Below are 18,917 nucleotides of genomic sequence, written 5' to 3' on the forward strand. Positions count from 1 at the left end.
ACCCAGGTGTTTTGTTTGTTTTTTGTTTGTTTGTTTTTCTTTCTTTCTTCCCCCTCTTCTCACCGTCTCTTCTCCCCTTTGGTTTTCTTTCTCTCCCTCTCTTTCTTTCATTCTTTCTCCCTGTCTTATCCCCCAGTCATGTCTGTCCCGTTTGTAGCAACTGAAAATAAAATAAATTCATAATTATAATAAAGGTCAATCAAATGGACCAATATGGCAAGGCCATGATGATCCACTTGGTAAAATAAATCCGCTTGGCATCTTTCTTGGCCTTAAGACAACAATTCTGATGCTAAAGATCCAAACGGGACACAAAAAAAAAAAAAAAAAAAGGAAATGTGCCGCACTTGGTGGTGTTTGTAATTCAACTTGACTGAGGTTAAATTTCTTTTTTACTATGGATTTAATTTGTTGATATTCTAAAAATCTTGTCTTGTTTATCCCATATTGTGCAACTAGTCTGTCAAATGGAATAAATTCTGTTCCCTCTAATATATGTTCTAAGTATTTAATTCCTTTACAACTCCATTCTGGGAAATTAATCATATTATTGTTTTGTAATATGTCAGGGTTATTCCAGATAGGTGTACGTTTGCATGGGATTAATGAAGACTAATGAAGACTCCGTTATTTTTAGAAACTCCCACCATGCTGTCAGAGAGAAGCTGATGTTGATACTTTTAAAGCATTCATAAATGGTAGGTCTGAAATCTCTAGATCCTTGCATAGTGCCTGTTCAACATCTAGCCAGGGCTCATCTAAGAAGGTATGTTTTGACCATTCTGAGATGAACTGAAGCCTGTTGGCTAAGAAGTATTGGTGAAAATTAGGCAGATCTAATCCTCCTCTATCCTTGGTTCTTTGTAGCGTTTTTAAGCTGATACGCGGGGGTTTATCTTTCCAAAGGAATTTGGAAATATATGAATCCAGAGATCTGAACCAATCTTGTGATGGTTTGTTAGGGATCATCAAAAATAAGTGATAGATTTTGTATTGTTGATTGTCATTTATGCTTAGAAATATTTAACTACATATGCTTAGAAGTGTATAATCAATTGTAGATTGAAAGGATGTCTCATCCTATTAAGTCTGTGTAGAGGGGGGTGCATACATTCCTCTACTCAGTGTCCTGGCATGGATCACACTCCCTAGGAGAGTTTATCTTCTCCTTATTGATTTATGGTATAGCAAACACACGTATATCTGTTTGAGTATAAGAGCCTTTTGTTCAGACGTCCTGGCACCAGCTTTGGGGAGTCTTCACAGGGTCACATCTTGACCTCACACACACACACACACACACACACACACACACACACAGGCAAAGGTACTCTTTGTGTGTATGTAGACGTCATATGTTAATGAATTTATGCATATTCATGTAACCTCAATAAAAGAGCAGTGGTACGGGAGAACGGACGAGAGCAACTGGGGTCAGGCGAGGGAACGCGCCTCTTCGGTTTTCTCCCGTGCACGAGTAACATGAAGAACTTTGCCTACTTGTGTCTTGCTTTGCAGTGTAATTATATTGTCTTCAACGTTCCAGCGGATGGGTTCAAGCTACAAACCTATCAATAAGTAATTTATTTTTGGCAAGATCATCATTTTTATAGTGGCGACCCTTCCCATGAGTGATATGGGTAAAGATTTCCATCTAGTCAGATCGCCTTCTACTTTCTTTAGAAGTGGGATGTGGTTTAATTTAGTTAAGTCTGAAAGCTTAGGAGAAACATTAATACCTAAATATTTAATATTTCCGGATTGCAGTGGGGCAGAGGAAGAATTATGGAAGGAGCAGTTAATGGGGAGAACTGTAGATTTTGGCCAGTTAATTGAATAATCTGAAACTCTTGAAAACCAGTTTATTAGAGTAATTACCTCAGAGAGGTTGGTTTGTGTGTTTTGCAGAAAAAGCAACACATCATCCGCATTATTTTCGTTGTGCTGACTTTTTCGTACTGCATCCTAGCTAGCATGACGGAGTTTCTGCACAGCTGGGTGGGTGTTATGATGTTACTGATGTTGAACTTAGTAGAGTTGCCAACCATCCTGTAAAAAAACGGAATCCTCTGGTATTCAGAGTTAATATTACGCGTTTCGTATTGAGGTGAAAAGGAACAGTTTGTCCCGGACTTCAGCTAGGATGGAAAAAGACACAAAGCTGGATTTATTCTGTGTCTTTGCTGCACAGCTGCCTCTTCTTCTCTCATCCTCTCCCCTCCCTCTCCTGTTTCTACTTCAATCATTAAACTGAACAATGATCAGCTGATCGGCTTTTCTCTCGTTTGTTTATCGTCCACTTTGCGCCATAAAGAGGAAACCAGCGGATGTCTCGCTAAACAACAGCAGCACGTTTGATCAGCTGTTGTTAGAATTGATTTAATATTAATTTCTAGTATCAGCTGATGTTTGCTGGAGCCACAGCTGTAAAGCTGCTGGTCATGATGTCGGTTTGGATATGTGGTGAGAGGGAAACATGAAGATGAAACCAGGAGATGTCCTTACTGAATCATCAGAGCTGTGATGGAGAAACAGGTTTACCTTTTAGGTGACATGGATGAGTTGAAGTTACGAACTGTTTCTGAGAGACAAATAACACCAGGATCCTTTTTTTATGTGGCAGGATAGTGCTAACATGTAAGCAAGCTAGAAGACTGGCAGTGTTGCTCGGTATCCAGTTACGGAAGCAACACATTAACAAGAGAATTCTGAGTAAAACCAAAGTTACTTTCCCTAGTAACTAGTTACTTTGAAAGTAACGAGTAACTTGAAGTAACTGAGTTACTTTTGATAGAAGTAACTAGTAATGTAACTAAGTTACTAATTTAAAGTAACTTCCCCAACACTGGTCAGAACAATGAGGCGACTGCTGTCTCCGGGTAGAAACAGGAGTGATAAGCCTGCTGCTGTCAGACCTGCAGGTATCAGGCTGTGATGTTCTCCTTTATAGTGGACAGAAATTACATTTTTGGAGTGGCACAAATAATTTGTTTGGCATCTTATTGAAGAACAGCTGATTATTCTGTAAATAGTTTGAAATGGTTATTTAAAAAAATCAAGGTAAAAGGTAAATGGATGCAAATAACTTTGTTTGTTGTTTGCAAAACTTGTGCAAAAGTTGTATGTATGCAAGTGTATCTATAACTTGTACATATGTTTCTTGTGTAAGTGTAAATTTATCTGTGGTATTGTGTAAATACTCACACTATTGTGTACTTCAAACACGTGGAGAGATGCCAAACTGCCTTTCATCGTTTTTGTAACAATGACAATAAAGAGTTATTCTATTCTATTCTATTCTATCTGAAAGACGAGACAAATCAGACAAAACAAGTCTGAACGCTGAAGCCCCTGAGAAACAAACAGGAAGACAGAGAGACCGAACAGTAGCAGCGCCCTCTGAAGGACAGAGGACACACTGCAGGGAGGGACACGGCTGCTGCTTTGAGAAGAAAAAACTTTATTTCATTAATCACAGGATTTGTACGAGCGCTCAAAGCGTTAATCACTCAGGTGTGGGGACACCAACCAGAAGCTAAGAACAGAGAAGTCTACCTGATCCGAGGTGTGCAACAAGTTACCCTACATTAACAATCATTCAGTGGATGCTACAGTGGGGCTGTTAAACATGAGGGGGCGGGGCTTCATTTAGCCACATGATTCGACGTAGTTTTCAGGGAAGTAGCCCTGTCTGCCGTTCAGGACGCCCTGATACCAGCCGTCCTCATGGCGCTGAGTCAGGTAGATGATGTCGCCCTCAGTGAAGGACAGCTCATCGGGCTTCACAGCCTCATAGCTGTACAGCGCCCTCACTGGACACAAAAAGGAATTGCAGTTAGACAAGCCACAGACTGTAGGAATGATGTCATCACAGTCACCTCAGTACCTTTCTCAATGTAATCTGGAGGGGCGTTGGTGTCGTAATCCACCGGAGGTGGGAGGGGCGGTATGTCATCAAACCTCGCCATATCATCCAATGAGAGCGGAGGAGGTGGGGCTGGGATCTCCAGATCTACGAGGGTGAGGAGGCAGGTGCGTATTAATGTTCTAATTCTACAAAAGCACTACCTCTAAGAGTACGGCATGCTGGCAGCAGAGTTCTCGTCTTACCCAGGTGTTCGAGACGAGCAGGTAAGCAGAGCCGAGATGAAGAGGAGGAAAGACGAGGCGGAGCACAGGGGGGAGGATAGGGGGGAGGTGGGGGAATCATGACTGACAGACAGAAAAAAGTATGATGAAGGCGTGATCGTCTGAGACCACAGGCAGTACCAAAGATGGACGCCGTTACAATGACATCAGCCATCAGTTAGTCAAGTCCTGCTCTGAAGCCTCAAAGGGCGGGTCTGAGTGTGAAACTGCAGCCTCATTGGTTAATGATATGTAAACTGTAATTTGTTAGCCAGTTCAGTGCCCGAACAGTCGATGACAGAAGTAAAGAAACGGTGTCGCCCCCTGATGGCCATTAAAAACAATGCAGCTATAAGGCGCTTTAGCTACGTCCATCTTTCACACTGTCGCTGATCAGGACCACGACAGATTCCTAATAAAGTTTGGATTGAAATGAATAGTGGGCAAATAAAGGCCTGGAACTCCTGGAACATTATTAAGGAACATTTATGGCCCTGAAAGATATTCAAGAACCCTTTCAAGGACCTCATGACTTCTCAGACCTGTAGCTCCCCGACTTTGTGCTTACGTGATTGGACAGTAGGCAGGAACAGAGAGCGGGTATAGCGGCAGCGAGAGGCGGGGCCTGAGCGGACCCTCAGAGAGAGAGAGCGAGTGGCTGGGGGTGAGTGACGGCGGTGACTCCTCCTGGATGGGAGGGTCACTGCAAAAGAACCACAGAAAAAGAAAAGACTGGAGAAAAACAAAGCAAAGGAAGGCTGACAAAAAGCACCACAGAAGAAGAAAGGGCTACTTAAACTGCACATTTTTGGAATGGAAGCTTTCTGGCGTCTTTTAAAATACCAGATTTGTGAATGATTCGGACTGTCCATGTATCACACAGGAAGTGTGTTCACTGATTTATTCTTCACCTGAACCTTCTCAGAGAATCTTGAGACTTATCGGTGAGTCGAGGAAAGCTGATTTTAGAAAATCAAACTGCACATGCACCAGTGGTTCATTCATCTTCACAGTAAAAGTTGTTGCATATGCATAATATCAGACTTTCAAAGGCTCCAAACTGGGTTAAACTGCACAATTGTTAAATGTTTCAGTCTCTTTATACAGGAAACGCACACACAGTTCAATATTAAAAATGCTACCGTCTATCTCCTGGTCAGGTGGGGGTGGAGGGGGTGGGGCCAGCAGGTCTGCGGTGTCACCGGGCAACGGAGGGAAGCCGTCGTCTTCAGAAAGAGGAAGAGGAGGAGGCAGAGAGGCACAAGGAAAACTGTTTTCTTCCACCACTGAGGACAGGGAGGAAACGAGATGTCATCATGATGTCACACAGTTTGATCAGGGTTACAGTGCGATGTGAATAAGAATGGTTTAACTCAGGGGTCGGCAATCCTGGGCACGTGCCACAGTTGGCACACGAAGGGTTAACTGATGGCATGACCATAGCTGGACTGGCAATCGGGCATTTGCTCGGTGGGCCGATGATTTTTTTTTTTTGTAACGGTATAAACAATGAAAGGTGGTGGATTGGCCAGATGCTGGTCTGTGTGTAAAAATGACTCAGTTGTTTGGTGGTGGCTATGGCGGTGCTTCCACAGATTCAGTAACATTAGCAAGTGGTGGAGGCCAGCAGGTGGATGAGAGAAAGGGGAGGCAAGAGGGGAGGCAAGAGGGGAGGCAGGAGGAGAGACCTGAGGCGGCCGCCGGTCCGAGTGTCAGGTGAACTGAACATCAGGTAAGAAGTTATGACCTGCAGTCTATCTGGGTCAGATATAAACCAAGTTTAACTGGAGTTTATTTTCGTTGTGCTGACTTTTTACAGCCAGGTGGGGCATTAACAGGGAGAGGGGGGCACAAAGAAATACTTTCTTATTCTCATTTAAAATGTCTTGCTGTTATTAAATAATTATCTGAAGCTTAAAACCAAGGTTTCTATCTGATGTAAAATGTATAGAAATCATACATATACCAACAAGACTGTACATCACTGTCACAACAGCGTTTGTTTTCATTCAAAGGCTTTATGGTTTTAATACCTGGGGGGCGGTCTCTCGTCAAAATGCCAATTTTTTGTCCCAGTCCAGCCCTGGGCACGACACGCAGTGAATTAATCTAAGAAGGTGCATCAAAAAATAAATGGCCGCGCCAGCGATGAACATCGCAAATCAGCTCGCATAGACACATTAGTTGTGCCGCTTCTTAATGACGGTATCTTAGCAACCCCAAGCACCAGATTCGTAACTGGTTAACTGGTTAACTGGTTAAAAATAACTTAGCCTACTGGTGAGAGGGACGTTATTAGCTTTCCACATTCTGACACTTCAAAAGCTTCAGGAGCTGTCGGCTCAGCACAGCATCAGCACCACGGAGATACACGGATACATCCGTAGACACAATGCATTTTTGGGACTTTCAGGTGTTTGGACCAATGTTTTCTTTTCTGATCAAACCAGAAATCTTTAATGAGCAGCTGGATTTGTCTCGCATTAACTGGCTGAGTTAATGCCAGTTAATGCAACATCGAAGCAGCTGGAATCCACAGCTGTGCGTGTTCATGGAGCTGCATGTTCACCTGCTGGACATCACCTACTCAGTTTTAGACTTCAAACTTTCCTTTTTGCTAAAGCATATAGTTAGGGCTGGACCAGGTGACCCTGAATCCTCCCTTAGTTATGCTGCAATAGACGTAGGCTGCCGGGGATTCCCATGATGCATTGAGTTTTTCCTTTCCAGTCACCTTTCTCACTCACTATGTGTTCACAGACCTCTCTGCACTGAATCATATCTGTTATTAACCTCTGTCTCTCTTCCACAGCATGTCTTTATCCTGTCTTACTTCTCTCACCCCAACCGGTCGCAGCAGATGGCCCCGCCCCTCCCTGAGCCTGGTTCTGCCGGAGGTTTCTTCCTGTTAAAAGGGAGTTTTTCCTTCCCACTGTCGCCAAAGTGCTGCTCATAGGGGGTCATATGATTGTTGGGTTTTTCTCTGTATCTATGAAGCGCCTTGAGGCGACTTTTGTTGTGATTTGGCGCTATATAAATAAAATTGAATTGAAGTGAATTGAACTACCTGACAAGTTTAACTGTCTTCAGAACATTGCAGAGGCCTTATTGACAGTATTTGGCTCTACATGTCTGTGTAGCAGATTTTCTCTCACATGAGTCCTCAGGTAGCCGTCTGAATGCTGGACACTGGGAGACCTGTGTCTCTGAGTGGGAGACCAGAGATCACATTAACATGTGTGTCTCTGTATTAACAAACATGCCATATTGGCCCAGTTTATTTTTCTTATCATTGTTGTGAGGAGACCATAAATAGCATTTGTATTTTCTGTTGTACAGTTCATTTGCTGTTATGGATAAAAAGTCTTTTTTTGTTTCCAAATAGCTGATAACTATTCGCTGACAGCTGCCAACATCTGCAAACAAACATAATTCTATAAAGTGGTTCTATATAGTGTGTGACTGTTCAAAGAGCGTTATTAAATTTATTGTTATGGAATCATATGGCACACTGACTTCTCAGGAAATTTTAAATGGCACTCGCCATCAGAAAGGTTGGCGACCCCTGGTTTAACTAAACCAACCACACTGATACAGGGTAAAGTAGTCCAGGCTTAACTAATCCAGACATAGCTATGAATGAACCTGCTTATCAGAGATTAACTAAACCAGGATTAACTAATTGTGCATTTCTAACTGATTTGTAGTTGCTATGGCATCATCAAAAAACATTTTTCTGTTTTGTCTTCACCTGTCTCAAGGCTGAGGGGTGGAGCTGGTGGTGGAGCACTAGCACCTGAAAAGGGTGGAGGAGGGGGAGGAGGAGGGGGGGGTGGGGCTAATATATCTCCCGATGAACCAGGAAGAGGAGGTGGGGGAGGCAAGGCCAAGGCGCCATCTGGAACTGGCATCTCAATGAGAGCAGGAGGAGGAGGTGGGGCATCGTCCAGCAGCGTGGTGATGATGTCAGCCTCAGGTGGTGCCTGCCAGGTGGTGGGAATGGTGGGTGGAGCTACAGGTTTCCCAAAGCTGGAGCTGAAAAACAAACTTTTCAACATTAAAGCTGATAAATGAAGTTCAAATTGGAGTTGCTGTTTGATACTGTGTTTGTCCCATCAGTGGGTTTGACTTCCTTTAACCTCGGGCAGCAGCAGTCAGGTTTCAGCCCTGAGCTCGAACTGAAGGCTCTGTGATGCGGCAGTCAGAGCTCAGGGCTAAACTGAGGTCTTGACCCTAAAACCAGACCTAAAGCTGCGGAGGATTGAAGGTGTCTGGTTATTACCCGCCAGCAGGGGGCACCACAGGGCACTGGACTGCCTCTGGAGCTTTGTTGGGCCTGAAACACACAGACACACGAAAGCTCAGCTTCCTGTTGAGCATGCTGATGTGAAAGCAGAAGGAGCTCTGAATAGAAACACAGTAGAACTAAAGTAAACCTGATGGAGGCGCCGTGTTTGCGGATCGTTCCGGTTTTGTCCGACTGTTTCCCAGAGACCTGCAGGGAGGGGGGGACACACAGAAACCAATGTGAGCATCAATGGAGCCTCTCAGGCTGCTGCAGCACTAATTAGTCTCTCTGAACATTTTCCCACGCTCAACAAAGATGCCAGGCTCCCAGAGTGTGTGCGTGCGTGCGTGCGTGCGTGCGTGCGTGTGTGTGTGTGTGTGCGTGCACATGTGAGTGGGGACCGGGGTGGAGGGGCATCACCGCACTGTGAGGACAGTTTGGAATGGGGGGGGGGGGGGAGTTGTTTTGTCTGGGTGAATGAAACATTTGTGGATTCATGGTCAGGGGCCTGAGAAGGTGCTGTGTGCATGTGGGTCCTCACAAAGACAGAACAGCAAATGTGTGTGTGTGAGTGTGTGTGGTTAATGTGTTAAAGTTATTTTAGAAGCACTTCTTCTTCTTCTTCTTCTGCTGTTGCTGCTGTTTTGTGACCTGAGCAGAGCTTCGTGTTGCACAGAGAAGGCGACAGCAGACAGGAAGTGTGCGGCGCTTGCTGCAGCTGATGTGAGAAACTCTCACCCTCTTTCTGTCTTTTTTTACTCTCAAGATAAAAATGTGTTTGACAAAAAGCTGAGAGTCGGGCTGTTGCAGTGCTTTGTGTTAATACGGTCATCCTTCATGTGATGTTTATGTGTGTGCAGCACAGCAACATCAAAAATCTCCACAAATGTGACAGTTGGTGTCGTAAGCCCCGCCTCTGTTCAAAGATGGTCGCTCACAGTGGACGTAGATGCTTCTTTCACTCTTTCAAACCATCTGTCCTCTCTGTCCAACAGGTGAACGTTGGCATCCTCGAAAGAGTGACCTTTGACCTTTAGATGCAGATGGACTGCTGAGTCTTGTCCTGTGGAGGTGGCTCTTCTATGTTGTGCCATGCGCTTGTGAAGAGGCTGTTTGGTCTCTCCAATGTAGAGGTCTGGGCATTCCTCGCTGCACTGTACAGCATACACCACATTGTTAAGTCTGTGTTTTGGCGTTTTGTCTTTCGGGTGAACCAGTTTGTGTCTGAGTGTGTTGCTGGGTCTGAAATACACCGGGATGTCATGCTTGGAGAAAACTCTCCTGAGTTTCTCTGATACACCGGCTACATAGGGGATGACAGTGTTGTTGCGTCTGTCCTTCTTATCCTCCCTCGCTGGTGTCTGGTCTTCTTTTCTCTGCCTCTTTGCTGACTTTATAAAGTTATAAAGCTGAACAGCTTACACGTGGTGTTTGCTGTACAGTGCAGCGAGGAATGCCCAGACCTCTACATCGGAGAGACCAAACAGCCTCTTCACAAGCGCATGGCACAACATAGAAGAGCCACCTCCACAGGACAAGACTCAGCAGTCCATCTGCATCTAAAGGTCAAAGGTCACTCTTTCAGGGATGTCAATGTTCACATTTTGGACAGAGAGGACAGATGGTTTGAAAGAGTGAAAGAAGCATCTACGTCCACTGTGAGCGACCATCTTTTAACAGAGGCGGGGTTTACACCAACTCTCTGCCATCTATAATCCAGTTTTGAGATCCCTCCCCAGATGCCTTAACGCCCACTCACATCCTGGGCCATCTGACCTCAGGAAATCACATGATAAGGTGGGGCCAGGTTTCACAATGAACACACCCGAAATTCTGGCTGATTGGGACCCACACCCAGTTTCACACCTTGGCTCATGTGATTAGAGGATCATCAGGGGTCCTTTTGTCCCTCTGTGGGGGGAAACTCCCACTAGGTTTATATCTGGGACTCTCCACCATTTGACCTTAGAACTGAAGAAGCTTCTCGGATGAGAGGTGAAACGTCTTCAAGCAACTTAAAGAAGTCCAGACGCTTTTCTTTGCAAGCTCCTTAGACTACGATGACCTGGATGACTGAGAACCTTCACAGACATCTCGACTGTTATGGATTTGTGCTACGAGTCTCATCTTTTCCCGAACAGAAACAGAGGATGTTACAGATGAAACTAAACCTGCACGAGAACGCTGCAGCCTACAGAGGTGACCCAACATCTGAAGGAGGAAGTCTCACTGCACAGTCATTTCTGCTTCTGTGGTTCAGACACTTCCTGCTAGCATCGCGAAAGCAGCACATAGAGAAGAGCGTCACTTCTGCTTTCCCGTGTCTGATTTCACACCAGCTGCTGCAGAGCCTCCCTCTCATGTCTTCAGAGCTTCAAAGGCCACAAAGGCCTGAAATACTGAAACACTGTACCGAGAGCTCCGCCTCCCACACCGGCCACACCTGTCACTGTGCACAAGCTCACATCACCTGACCAAAGAGCAGCTCTGCTGGATTTTAGCATGTGGATAAAACAGAGCAAAGCCTGGAAGTCATCTGCTGATGTCACAGGTTGTGTTTGTGTGTGTTACCTTCATGCCGTGGCCCAGACTGTCCAGCTGCTGGTAGTTGATTGGCTTGCGGCTGTATGATGGGCGTGGCTGCATGCTGGTGGGAGGGAGGATCTTGTGGCTGCGTGGGACTCGTCTCACCACCGTGAACACGCCAATCTCCCTCCTGAAAACCTTCTCCTTGTGCATGTCCACGGTCTGACGACAAAGGTCAGAGGTTAATGGACCCGCATCTGGACCAGGTCAGTGTGCGCAAGTCCAACATGGTGGCTCCATTTAAATTTATTGCGCTGCAGAAACCATGAGCTTCAGTGAATGTGACGGCATCATAGACAAACACAGGGAGAAACAGGTGACCTCTGACCTTTGAAGAGGTTGTAATCATACGTCATACTGCTCATACGTCTCTGATGCACTGAGTCTGTAATGTGAAACACAGCTTTGTGTTGATGCTAGCTTAAATGTGTGACAGCACTGAGCAGCTCCTTCAGTGGGAGACTGCGGCACCCACGGTGTGGGACGGAGAGATTTCGCAGGTCTTTCCTCCCCACTGCTGTCAGACTCCATAATAAAGACTTTAACTGATCAAGCACATACATATGCAATAATACTAAGTGCAATAATCCTTTCTGTCATCGTTGTATTTTTACTCAGTTGTATATAGTATTTGTATTTGTATTCTATTTTTATCTTATTGTATATTTATTTTATTTTATTCTACTGTATATAGTATTTTATTCTATTCTGTACAGTTGTGTACTGTATTTATTCTTATTGTATTCTAATTTTTGCCTCATAACTTTTGCACTGTCCACTCCTGCTGTGACAAAACAAATTTCCCACGTGTGGGACTAATAAAGGTTATCTTATCTTATCTTATCTTATCTTATCTTATCTTATCTTAAATCAGGTGTAGTGCTGCTGGAGGACAGCGACCAATCACCTTCAGTGTGTTAGAACCTCCCACTCTGTTACACTTACTGCATTACACTGTTTATATGCACTCGACATTTCCTACTTCTTTTTCAAATTCAAAGCTTCTAACATTTCATGGGTGACACCCGCCCGTCCACCCATCGTTTCTAAATGTGAATAATTCAGCCTACTGTGGTATATAATTAATGCTATCCGGTCGTTCAGTCTGACGTCACTAGCCGTGTCTGGGCCTAAACTCCGCTGCAGGTCCATATATCAAACGATCACTGTGGCATTACTGAGAGTTGAAAAACTGTCTAAAGTCTTTCATCTTTAATAAAATGATCAGCGTTCTGCTCTACCAGGTGTAACAATTGAGTTTAACATCCAGGCATCCATGAAAACGGAATTTATGACATCTAACGGAGTTAGAAGTTAGCAGGGAGTTAGCTCGCTAGCTTCTATCTAAATACAATATAGCATGTCCTGACTGCGGGGTTTTGGAAACAAATTAAAACGTACAGCTCTGTTATCACTTCCAGCATAAATGAAGACAGAAAACTAAACAGCAGTGACGTTTGTAGGGTTACTGAAGTTGGGCTAGCTGGTATATAATGATGTGCTACGTGACAGCTAGCGACACAGCTATGTTAGCATAATATAAACAAGCTAACTTTTTTTCCACTCGATAAAAGTTAACGTGAGTGTTCTCGGTGGTCAGGAACAAATGTAATCGCATGCCAGGATGCTGTAAAAGGACCAAACTTCAGCCAGGAGAACAACTGAGATAATCCATCCACAATACGAGGTTAGTCATTCATATACTGCTGCATGGGCTGGGCTGTAGTTACATCCTAAGGTTTTAAAAACCGAGCTTAAATAAATGATTAGTGGTAATAAAAGCCGAGGGAGGTCAACAGTGATCACTGACTGTTTTAGGAGCTTTTTGAGATCAAATAGAAGAAAATACAAAACATTAAACATGTTAACAACACAAAAGCCATATTAAACGCAGACTACTTTAGACCCGGAAGTAGGATTCGTCACGTCATCACTTAACAACCGGATACTATTAGCCTCTACCCATCCCAGGGTGAGAGGCAGGATGGATAGAGGTCTCCGGTGCTCTGCTACCGTGGGATCTGACTCTTCGAAAAACCGGCATTTACAACATGGACTTCACGTTTATTCTGAAGGACCTGAAACGTGAAACAGTTCACTGAGCTCAGAATCAGGTGAGGCTCACTTTCCCATATACTTCTATGAAAGCAGACTTCAGAGTAGTGGTCCCCTGCTGGACATTAGAGAAAATGCAGGTGTAAGACACTCACATAGAGTACAACATACAGTGAAATGCGTCATGTCCGAGCTGCGGAAAGGCTGCATACGTAGCCACGCAATTTCAGGGATTGGTGTTTGGCATGGGGAGCCTAGACAGGGCCCTTACTGGATACTAGAAGGGAATCGAACTTGCAACTTCTTCTCCAAAGGTGTGTGGTCTCGCCCCGATACACTATCCAGCTGCTTCAGCATCGGCTTGTTTTTACAGACACAGAAGAGCCGTCCATAACTTATACCGACTGTGACTCTGACCCCGAGCTCAGTAATTTGTTCAGAGGGTAAATGATCAGGTTTAGCTTTTTCTTTTAAAACTCTTCCAGGTTTTCATAAACGATAGTTTGTGATATGATAGTTTCAATATTGTCATTTGCCTGACCACTTTGGCTACGTTCACACTGCAGGCGAAAGCGCATCAAATCCGATTTTTTTGACCCTCTGCGACCCAAATCCGATCGTGCTATGACAGTGTGAACGGCACAAATCCAATATTTTCAAATCCGATCTGGGTCACTTTTGTATGTGGTGCTGAATCCGATACATATCCGATGTTTTAGAAAGCGACTGCTGTTTGATGGTCATGTCGCATTAAATCCGTCTTTTACGTCACTGACACAAGACAGACGCCAATTATCAGCGCCGGAGAAGACATCGCGAACGCTTCCTGGCCATCCAGTGTAGATGTCAGTGAAACTGTTGGGAACAACGTTGGAGAAACGTGAACATTTTATTTGTACTGTATAATCTGCAGATTCTGACAGAAATCTGCAACTAGACGCACCGCTCCTCTAAAACAGCAATAAGGATCATTATTAGGTTATTTACATTGTTATGTAAATAACAAAATAACTTAAAGCAAAAATTGGGAAACGTAAAGTCCGAAACAAGTCTTTATATTAAGGCCATCAGTCAAACAATACTGTTGGTCTGGGTCTAAACAGAGCGCGTTGTGTGTGACGTCTTCTTTTGCGCATGCGGCCGCTTTGAGCGTTCACACTAGAGCGCGTTTGCTGTCGCATTTTATTTGTAGTGTGAACGAGCAGACAAAAAAATCAGATTTGATCAAAAAATCGTAATTGAGCATCAAGACCTGCAGAGTGAACGTAGCCTTTGTTCCAAAATAGAAAACCAAACTCTCTGTTTGAAAAAAAAAAAAAACAGCCCCTCCTCCCTGCAGCGCCCCCTGCGGAGTAGACTTTGTGTTTTCTGCCTAAGGTGAAAACCACAGCACTGCGAGGGTCAAAGGTCAGGAGCTTCAGACTCTAATCGGGACCTTTACATCATGCTTACACTCTTATCCTGAAAGGAAAACAGGATCTCTCATTTCAGGGGTCTTGAACTCCAGGCCTCGAGGGCCGGTGTCCTGCAGGTTTTAGATCTCACCCTGGGTCAACACACCTGAATCAAATGATTGGTTCATTACCAGGCCTCTGCAGAGCTTTATACATGTGAGGTCATTTAGCCATTTAAATCAGCTGTGATGGATCAAGGACACATCTAAAACCTGCAGGACACCGGCCCTCAAGGCCTGGAGTCCAAGACCCCTGTCTTATTTTAACCATCAATCAGCACCATGGACTGGGTGGGGCCTACCTGACCAATCAGGTTGATAGACGACTCCATGTGGCGAAGCTGATTGGTCTGGGCATCGAGTAGACTCAGGACGCCACTGGCCAGAGTGCTTATCTGGTAAGCGACGCTGGCCAGTGATTGGGTGGTGAACTTTTTTGTTTCTTCCAATGCCTTCACACTGCCCTCACCAGCCTGATAGAGACACATCATGGTTAGCCTAACTTGGCAAAAGGGCTGGAGGCAAAGGGAAACTGTTAGCTTAGCTTAGAACAAAGACTAGCTCCTGATTAGTACCTGTATGTAGTTGTTGTAGCAGTAGTCGGCCACATTGAGCAGATTGTCGTAGTTTTCCCTCAGAGCTTTTCTGGCATTAGGAGCTTCTTCCAGGATCTTCATCACATCCTCGTTTAAGTTCTGATCCTTCATGATTCCAAGCTCAGCTTCTACAAACTAATCCTTAAGAGCAGCACAAACATGCAGAAGAAACCAGAGAGCAATAAGAACCAACCAGAACCAGGGATCAAACAAAGTGACTAAACTGGGCCATTTCAGTGAGAGATAGTCAGAAAATTGCTGTTAGAGTCCAATAGAAAAGTGCTGTTAATCAGAGTAGAGTGCAATAGAAACATGCTGTAAGCAAGAGTAAATGGACTGATTCTTATATAGCGCTTTTCTGCTCTCCTGGAGTACTGAAAGCGTTGTATACAACATGCCTCATTCACCCATTCATATAAGCACTTCTAACCTCAAGTGCAATCTCACCAACATTTACAGTCACGCACCGTGGGCCAACTTGGGGTTACTATCTAGCCCAAGGATATTTAGCATGCAGACTGGGAAAGCCAAGGATTGAACCACCAACGTTCGATCAGTAGCTGCTCTGCTCGACCATCTGAGCCAAACAGCGTGCTGTTAATCAGAGTGCAGTGGAAAAACGTCTTTCCTTTGACGTGCTGTGACTGTAGGTGTGAGGGACAGTCACTCTAAAACATAAATCAGTTTGAGTCTGATGAAGGCACGCTGATCAATATATTAGAATATTGATCTGAATAACACACAGAAAGCAGCAGATTTATATCTCACAACCATAGAGGAAGAACCGTACCTGAAGAAAAGTGCAGAAAGTCACCAGCAGCCGTCTGATGAGCCGGAGCTGTGATGAAGCCTCCTCCCATGTGATTCTGTGAAACTTCACCGTGCAGCTCCAACTTTCATGTTTGCTGCAGCGCTGAGCACACAGAGATCCTGTGTGACAGCGCGAGGGCTCACTCCTCTGCTGTACCGGGCCACCAACAACAGCCGTCACCCAGACCGGCCCCACTTCAGTTTCCACATATGGGTGAGAGGCAGCACTCCTGCGCCCATCTGCACCTCTGTGTGCAGACCTGCTCAGTATAAACCACTTCCCGTTTCACATCAGCGTGAGGACATAAGTTACAATTTAGGAAAAACTAAGCTGGGCAAGATGTTTCAAAAGCTATGAAACAAAGTGAAAGTATTAATAACAGTAACAGACTGTAGCAGGGTTATCAGAGTGCATTAGAAAAAACGATCCACAGTAAAAAAGATCAGACACCAACTATGGAGAAACAAAACATCATCGTGATCACTGACTGAGGTTTATCAGAGACACTCAGGGGAGTCTTCTCCAAGCACGACATGCCAGTGTACTTCAGACCCAGCAACACACAAAGACATAAACTGGTTCATCACAAAGACAAACTCAACAACGTAGCTGTGCAGAGCAGCGAGGAGTGCTCAGACTACACTGGAGACACCAAACAGCCACAACATAGAAAAGCCACCTCCACGGGACAAGACTCAGCAGTCCATCTGCATCTAAAGGTCAAAGGTCACTCTTTGAGGATGCCAATGTTCACCTGTTGGACAGAGAGGACAGATGGTCTGAAAGAGGAGTGAAGGAAGCATCTATGTCTACCAGAGATGGGCAGTAATGCAAGTAACGCGTTACTGTAATCTGATTACTTTTTTCAAGTACCGAGTAAAGTAAGGGATTACTATTGCAAAAACGGTCATTAGATTACCGTTACTTTCCCGTAGGAACGCTGTGTTACTGCGTTACTAAAACCGTGATATTTTTTGCGAGAATGTCTCATGACAGTGACGTAAGCGAGTGTGACGTTCGTGACAACAGCTGTGTGCAGATCAACAATGGATCATATATCGAGTGCGGGAGAGAGTATGAGCGTGCAGCGTTTAAAGCGTGGAAGTACTGACCTTACTTTGAGTTTGATTCCATAAAAAGTGACAAAAACATTAGTGTCCGCTGTGCGTGGGAGGAAAACTTCTTTTTACAGCGAAAAACCCTAAACTTCCAAACAAGCACCGAGTAGCTACGACGTGATGGGAAACTCACAGAGAAACTCGCGGATTCTTCCACTGACCGCTGCACACCTGCACCAGGGTAAACCTCCGCCTACCCCACTCCTGCTTTACAGGTGAAAATAGAGCAACAGGACCGCTGAGTCTTTGACTTTATTTATTTTCTGCTGTGTTTTACTTGCATCTATTTGAAAGACTGAGTGTAAACACAAAAAATATTTTATTTTATGAGCTGGAATGTGCAGAAAATAGGTTTAAATGTTAAACTAATTTCTTCCAGTCAGAGAATGTTGCATATAATTTAATTTTTGCTTGATGCATAAAGTTAAAAGATTAAAACTAATAAAACAAGTTTTAAAAAGAGACTTTTCCATTTGATTACATTTTGTATGATGGATTATGTAGAAAAAGTAGAACTGGGCTGAAAGATCTATCGCTTTATCACCTACTCAGGTTGTAAATCGTGTTTTTAAAAGTAACTAAGTAACTAAGTAATTAATTACTTTTGAAAATAAGTAATCAGTAAAGTAACGGGATTACTTTTTTGGGGAAGTAATCAGTAATTAGTTACTGATTACTTTTTTCAAGTAACTTGACCAACACTGATGTCTACTACACAGCAAAATCTCCAGTGTTAAATTAACACTGGAATATTTCTAACATTTTGAGTTATTTTCCAGTGTTAGAAAATCAGCACTGCTCAGTGTTAGCCATTGTTAATCTTCAAAACTGACTAAGTTGCTTTTAAACATATAACACTGTCAAAAGTGTTAATTTAACACTCAACAGTGTTGTATTTAACACTCAGAGGTGTGGACCCATATAGACACTCTCCAGTGTTAATTTAACACTGGAGATTTTGCTGTGTAGGGATGCACCGATACCAATGCCGGTATCTGGTATTGGCCTCGATACCACATTTTCTGAAGTACTCGTACTCGTTTCCAAAAAAGTGGTATCGGTCATCCCTAATGTCTACTGTGAGCGACCATCTTTGGACACCAAATGTCTGCCATCTATAATCCAGTTTGAGACCCTTCACAGACACCTTAACACCCACTCACATCTTCTACTGACCTCTACTGAGGTCAGTGAGTCATGACCCACTGTTGATCATTTGCTTTTGGTACTGAAGAAGCTTGTCGGATACATAATTTCCTTTGGAATTATCAAAGTGTCCTGATTGTGAAGAAATGTCTGCACAAGCTTAAAGATGTCCAGTCGCGTTTCTTCCAAGCTCCTTAGATCAGCGGTCTCCAACCTTTTTTGCGCCACGGACCGGTTTATGCCCGACAATATTTTCATGGACCGGCCTTTAAGGTGTCGTGGATAAATACCACAAAATAAAACTGGTACCCGCACACAAAAAAAAAAGAACATTTATTCATAACACACGTGAAAAGACCCAGGACAAACGAGTATAACGATAAAAACGATAACAAAATAACGCTGAAAACCGATAAAACCCCTGAAAACTATACATTTCACATCTGAGCTTCAACTCTCGCGGCCCGGTACCAAACGACTCACGGACCGGTACCGGTCCGAGGCCTGGGGGTTGGGGACCGCTGCCTTAGATCACCGCGACCTGGATGACTGAGAGCCTTCACAGACAGAACATGAGCTGATATCACAGAGTCTGTTGTATTTATAGTGACTTACTTTTCATTTTTCACTTCCTGTAATAAAAACTCATCTCAGTGTCTTTCACAGTTGGTCACATGTGAGCGGTTTCGCTCTGTCACGCTTGTTAGTGCTCAGCCTTCATCCAGAGATGAAGCTG

General features: G+C 44.1%; 1 protein-coding gene across 4 annotated transcripts; it reads right to left on the minus strand.

The window, feature by feature from the left end:
• Nucleotides 1–3,443: 3,443 nt before the first annotated feature.
• On the minus strand, nucleotides 3,444–17,098 carry abi3a (ABI family, member 3a). 4 transcript variants are annotated; one of them, XM_082530932.1, is made up of 13 exons: nucleotides 17,030–17,098; nucleotides 15,897–16,671; nucleotides 15,086–15,247; nucleotides 14,813–14,983; nucleotides 10,988–11,164; nucleotides 8,565–8,623; nucleotides 8,411–8,464; nucleotides 7,880–8,163; nucleotides 5,271–5,414; nucleotides 4,697–4,831; nucleotides 4,111–4,212; nucleotides 3,887–4,012; nucleotides 3,444–3,812 (listed from the first exon to the last, which is right to left on the minus strand). In XM_082530932.1, exons 3-13 carry the CDS (start codon nucleotides 15,215–15,217, stop codon nucleotides 3,649–3,651), a joined length of 1,548 nt encoding a protein of 515 aa, XP_082387058.1. In that variant the 5' UTR covers nucleotides 15,218–15,247; nucleotides 15,897–16,671; nucleotides 17,030–17,098; the 3' UTR covers nucleotides 3,444–3,648. The 4 variants fall into 4 exon arrangements, with proteins under 4 accessions (XP_082387058.1, XP_082387057.1, XP_082387060.1 ...); XM_082530931.1 differs by lacking the exon at nucleotides 17,030–17,098 and having other exon boundaries at nucleotides 15,897–16,757; XM_082530934.1 differs by lacking the exons at nucleotides 15,086–15,247; nucleotides 15,897–16,671; nucleotides 17,030–17,098 and adding an exon at nucleotides 11,331–11,387 and having other exon boundaries at nucleotides 14,813–14,923.
• Nucleotides 17,099–18,917: the final 1,819 nt, after the last annotated feature.

The sequence above is a fragment of the Aulonocara stuartgranti genome (assembly GCF_965226115.1).
Source record: "Aulonocara stuartgranti genome assembly, chromosome: 4".
Lineage (NCBI taxonomy): Eukaryota > Metazoa > Chordata > Actinopteri > Cichliformes > Cichlidae > Aulonocara > Aulonocara stuartgranti.

Excerpts from the sequence above, each read along its gene's own strand:
- abi3a (XM_082530932.1), bottom strand. The coding sequence starts at position 15,217 with ATGAAGGATCAGAACTTAAACGAGGATGTGATGAAGATCCTGGAAGAA. Across the intron at positions 8,624-10,987 it reads GTCTGGGCCACGGCATGAAG|GTCTCTGGGAAACAGTCGGA; the intron begins GTAACACACACA and ends CCCTCCCTGCAG. Across the intron at positions 5,415-7,879 it reads ACCCCTCAGCCTTGAGACAG|TGGTGGAAGAAAACAGTTTT; the intron begins GTGAAGACAAAA and ends CCCTGTCCTCAG.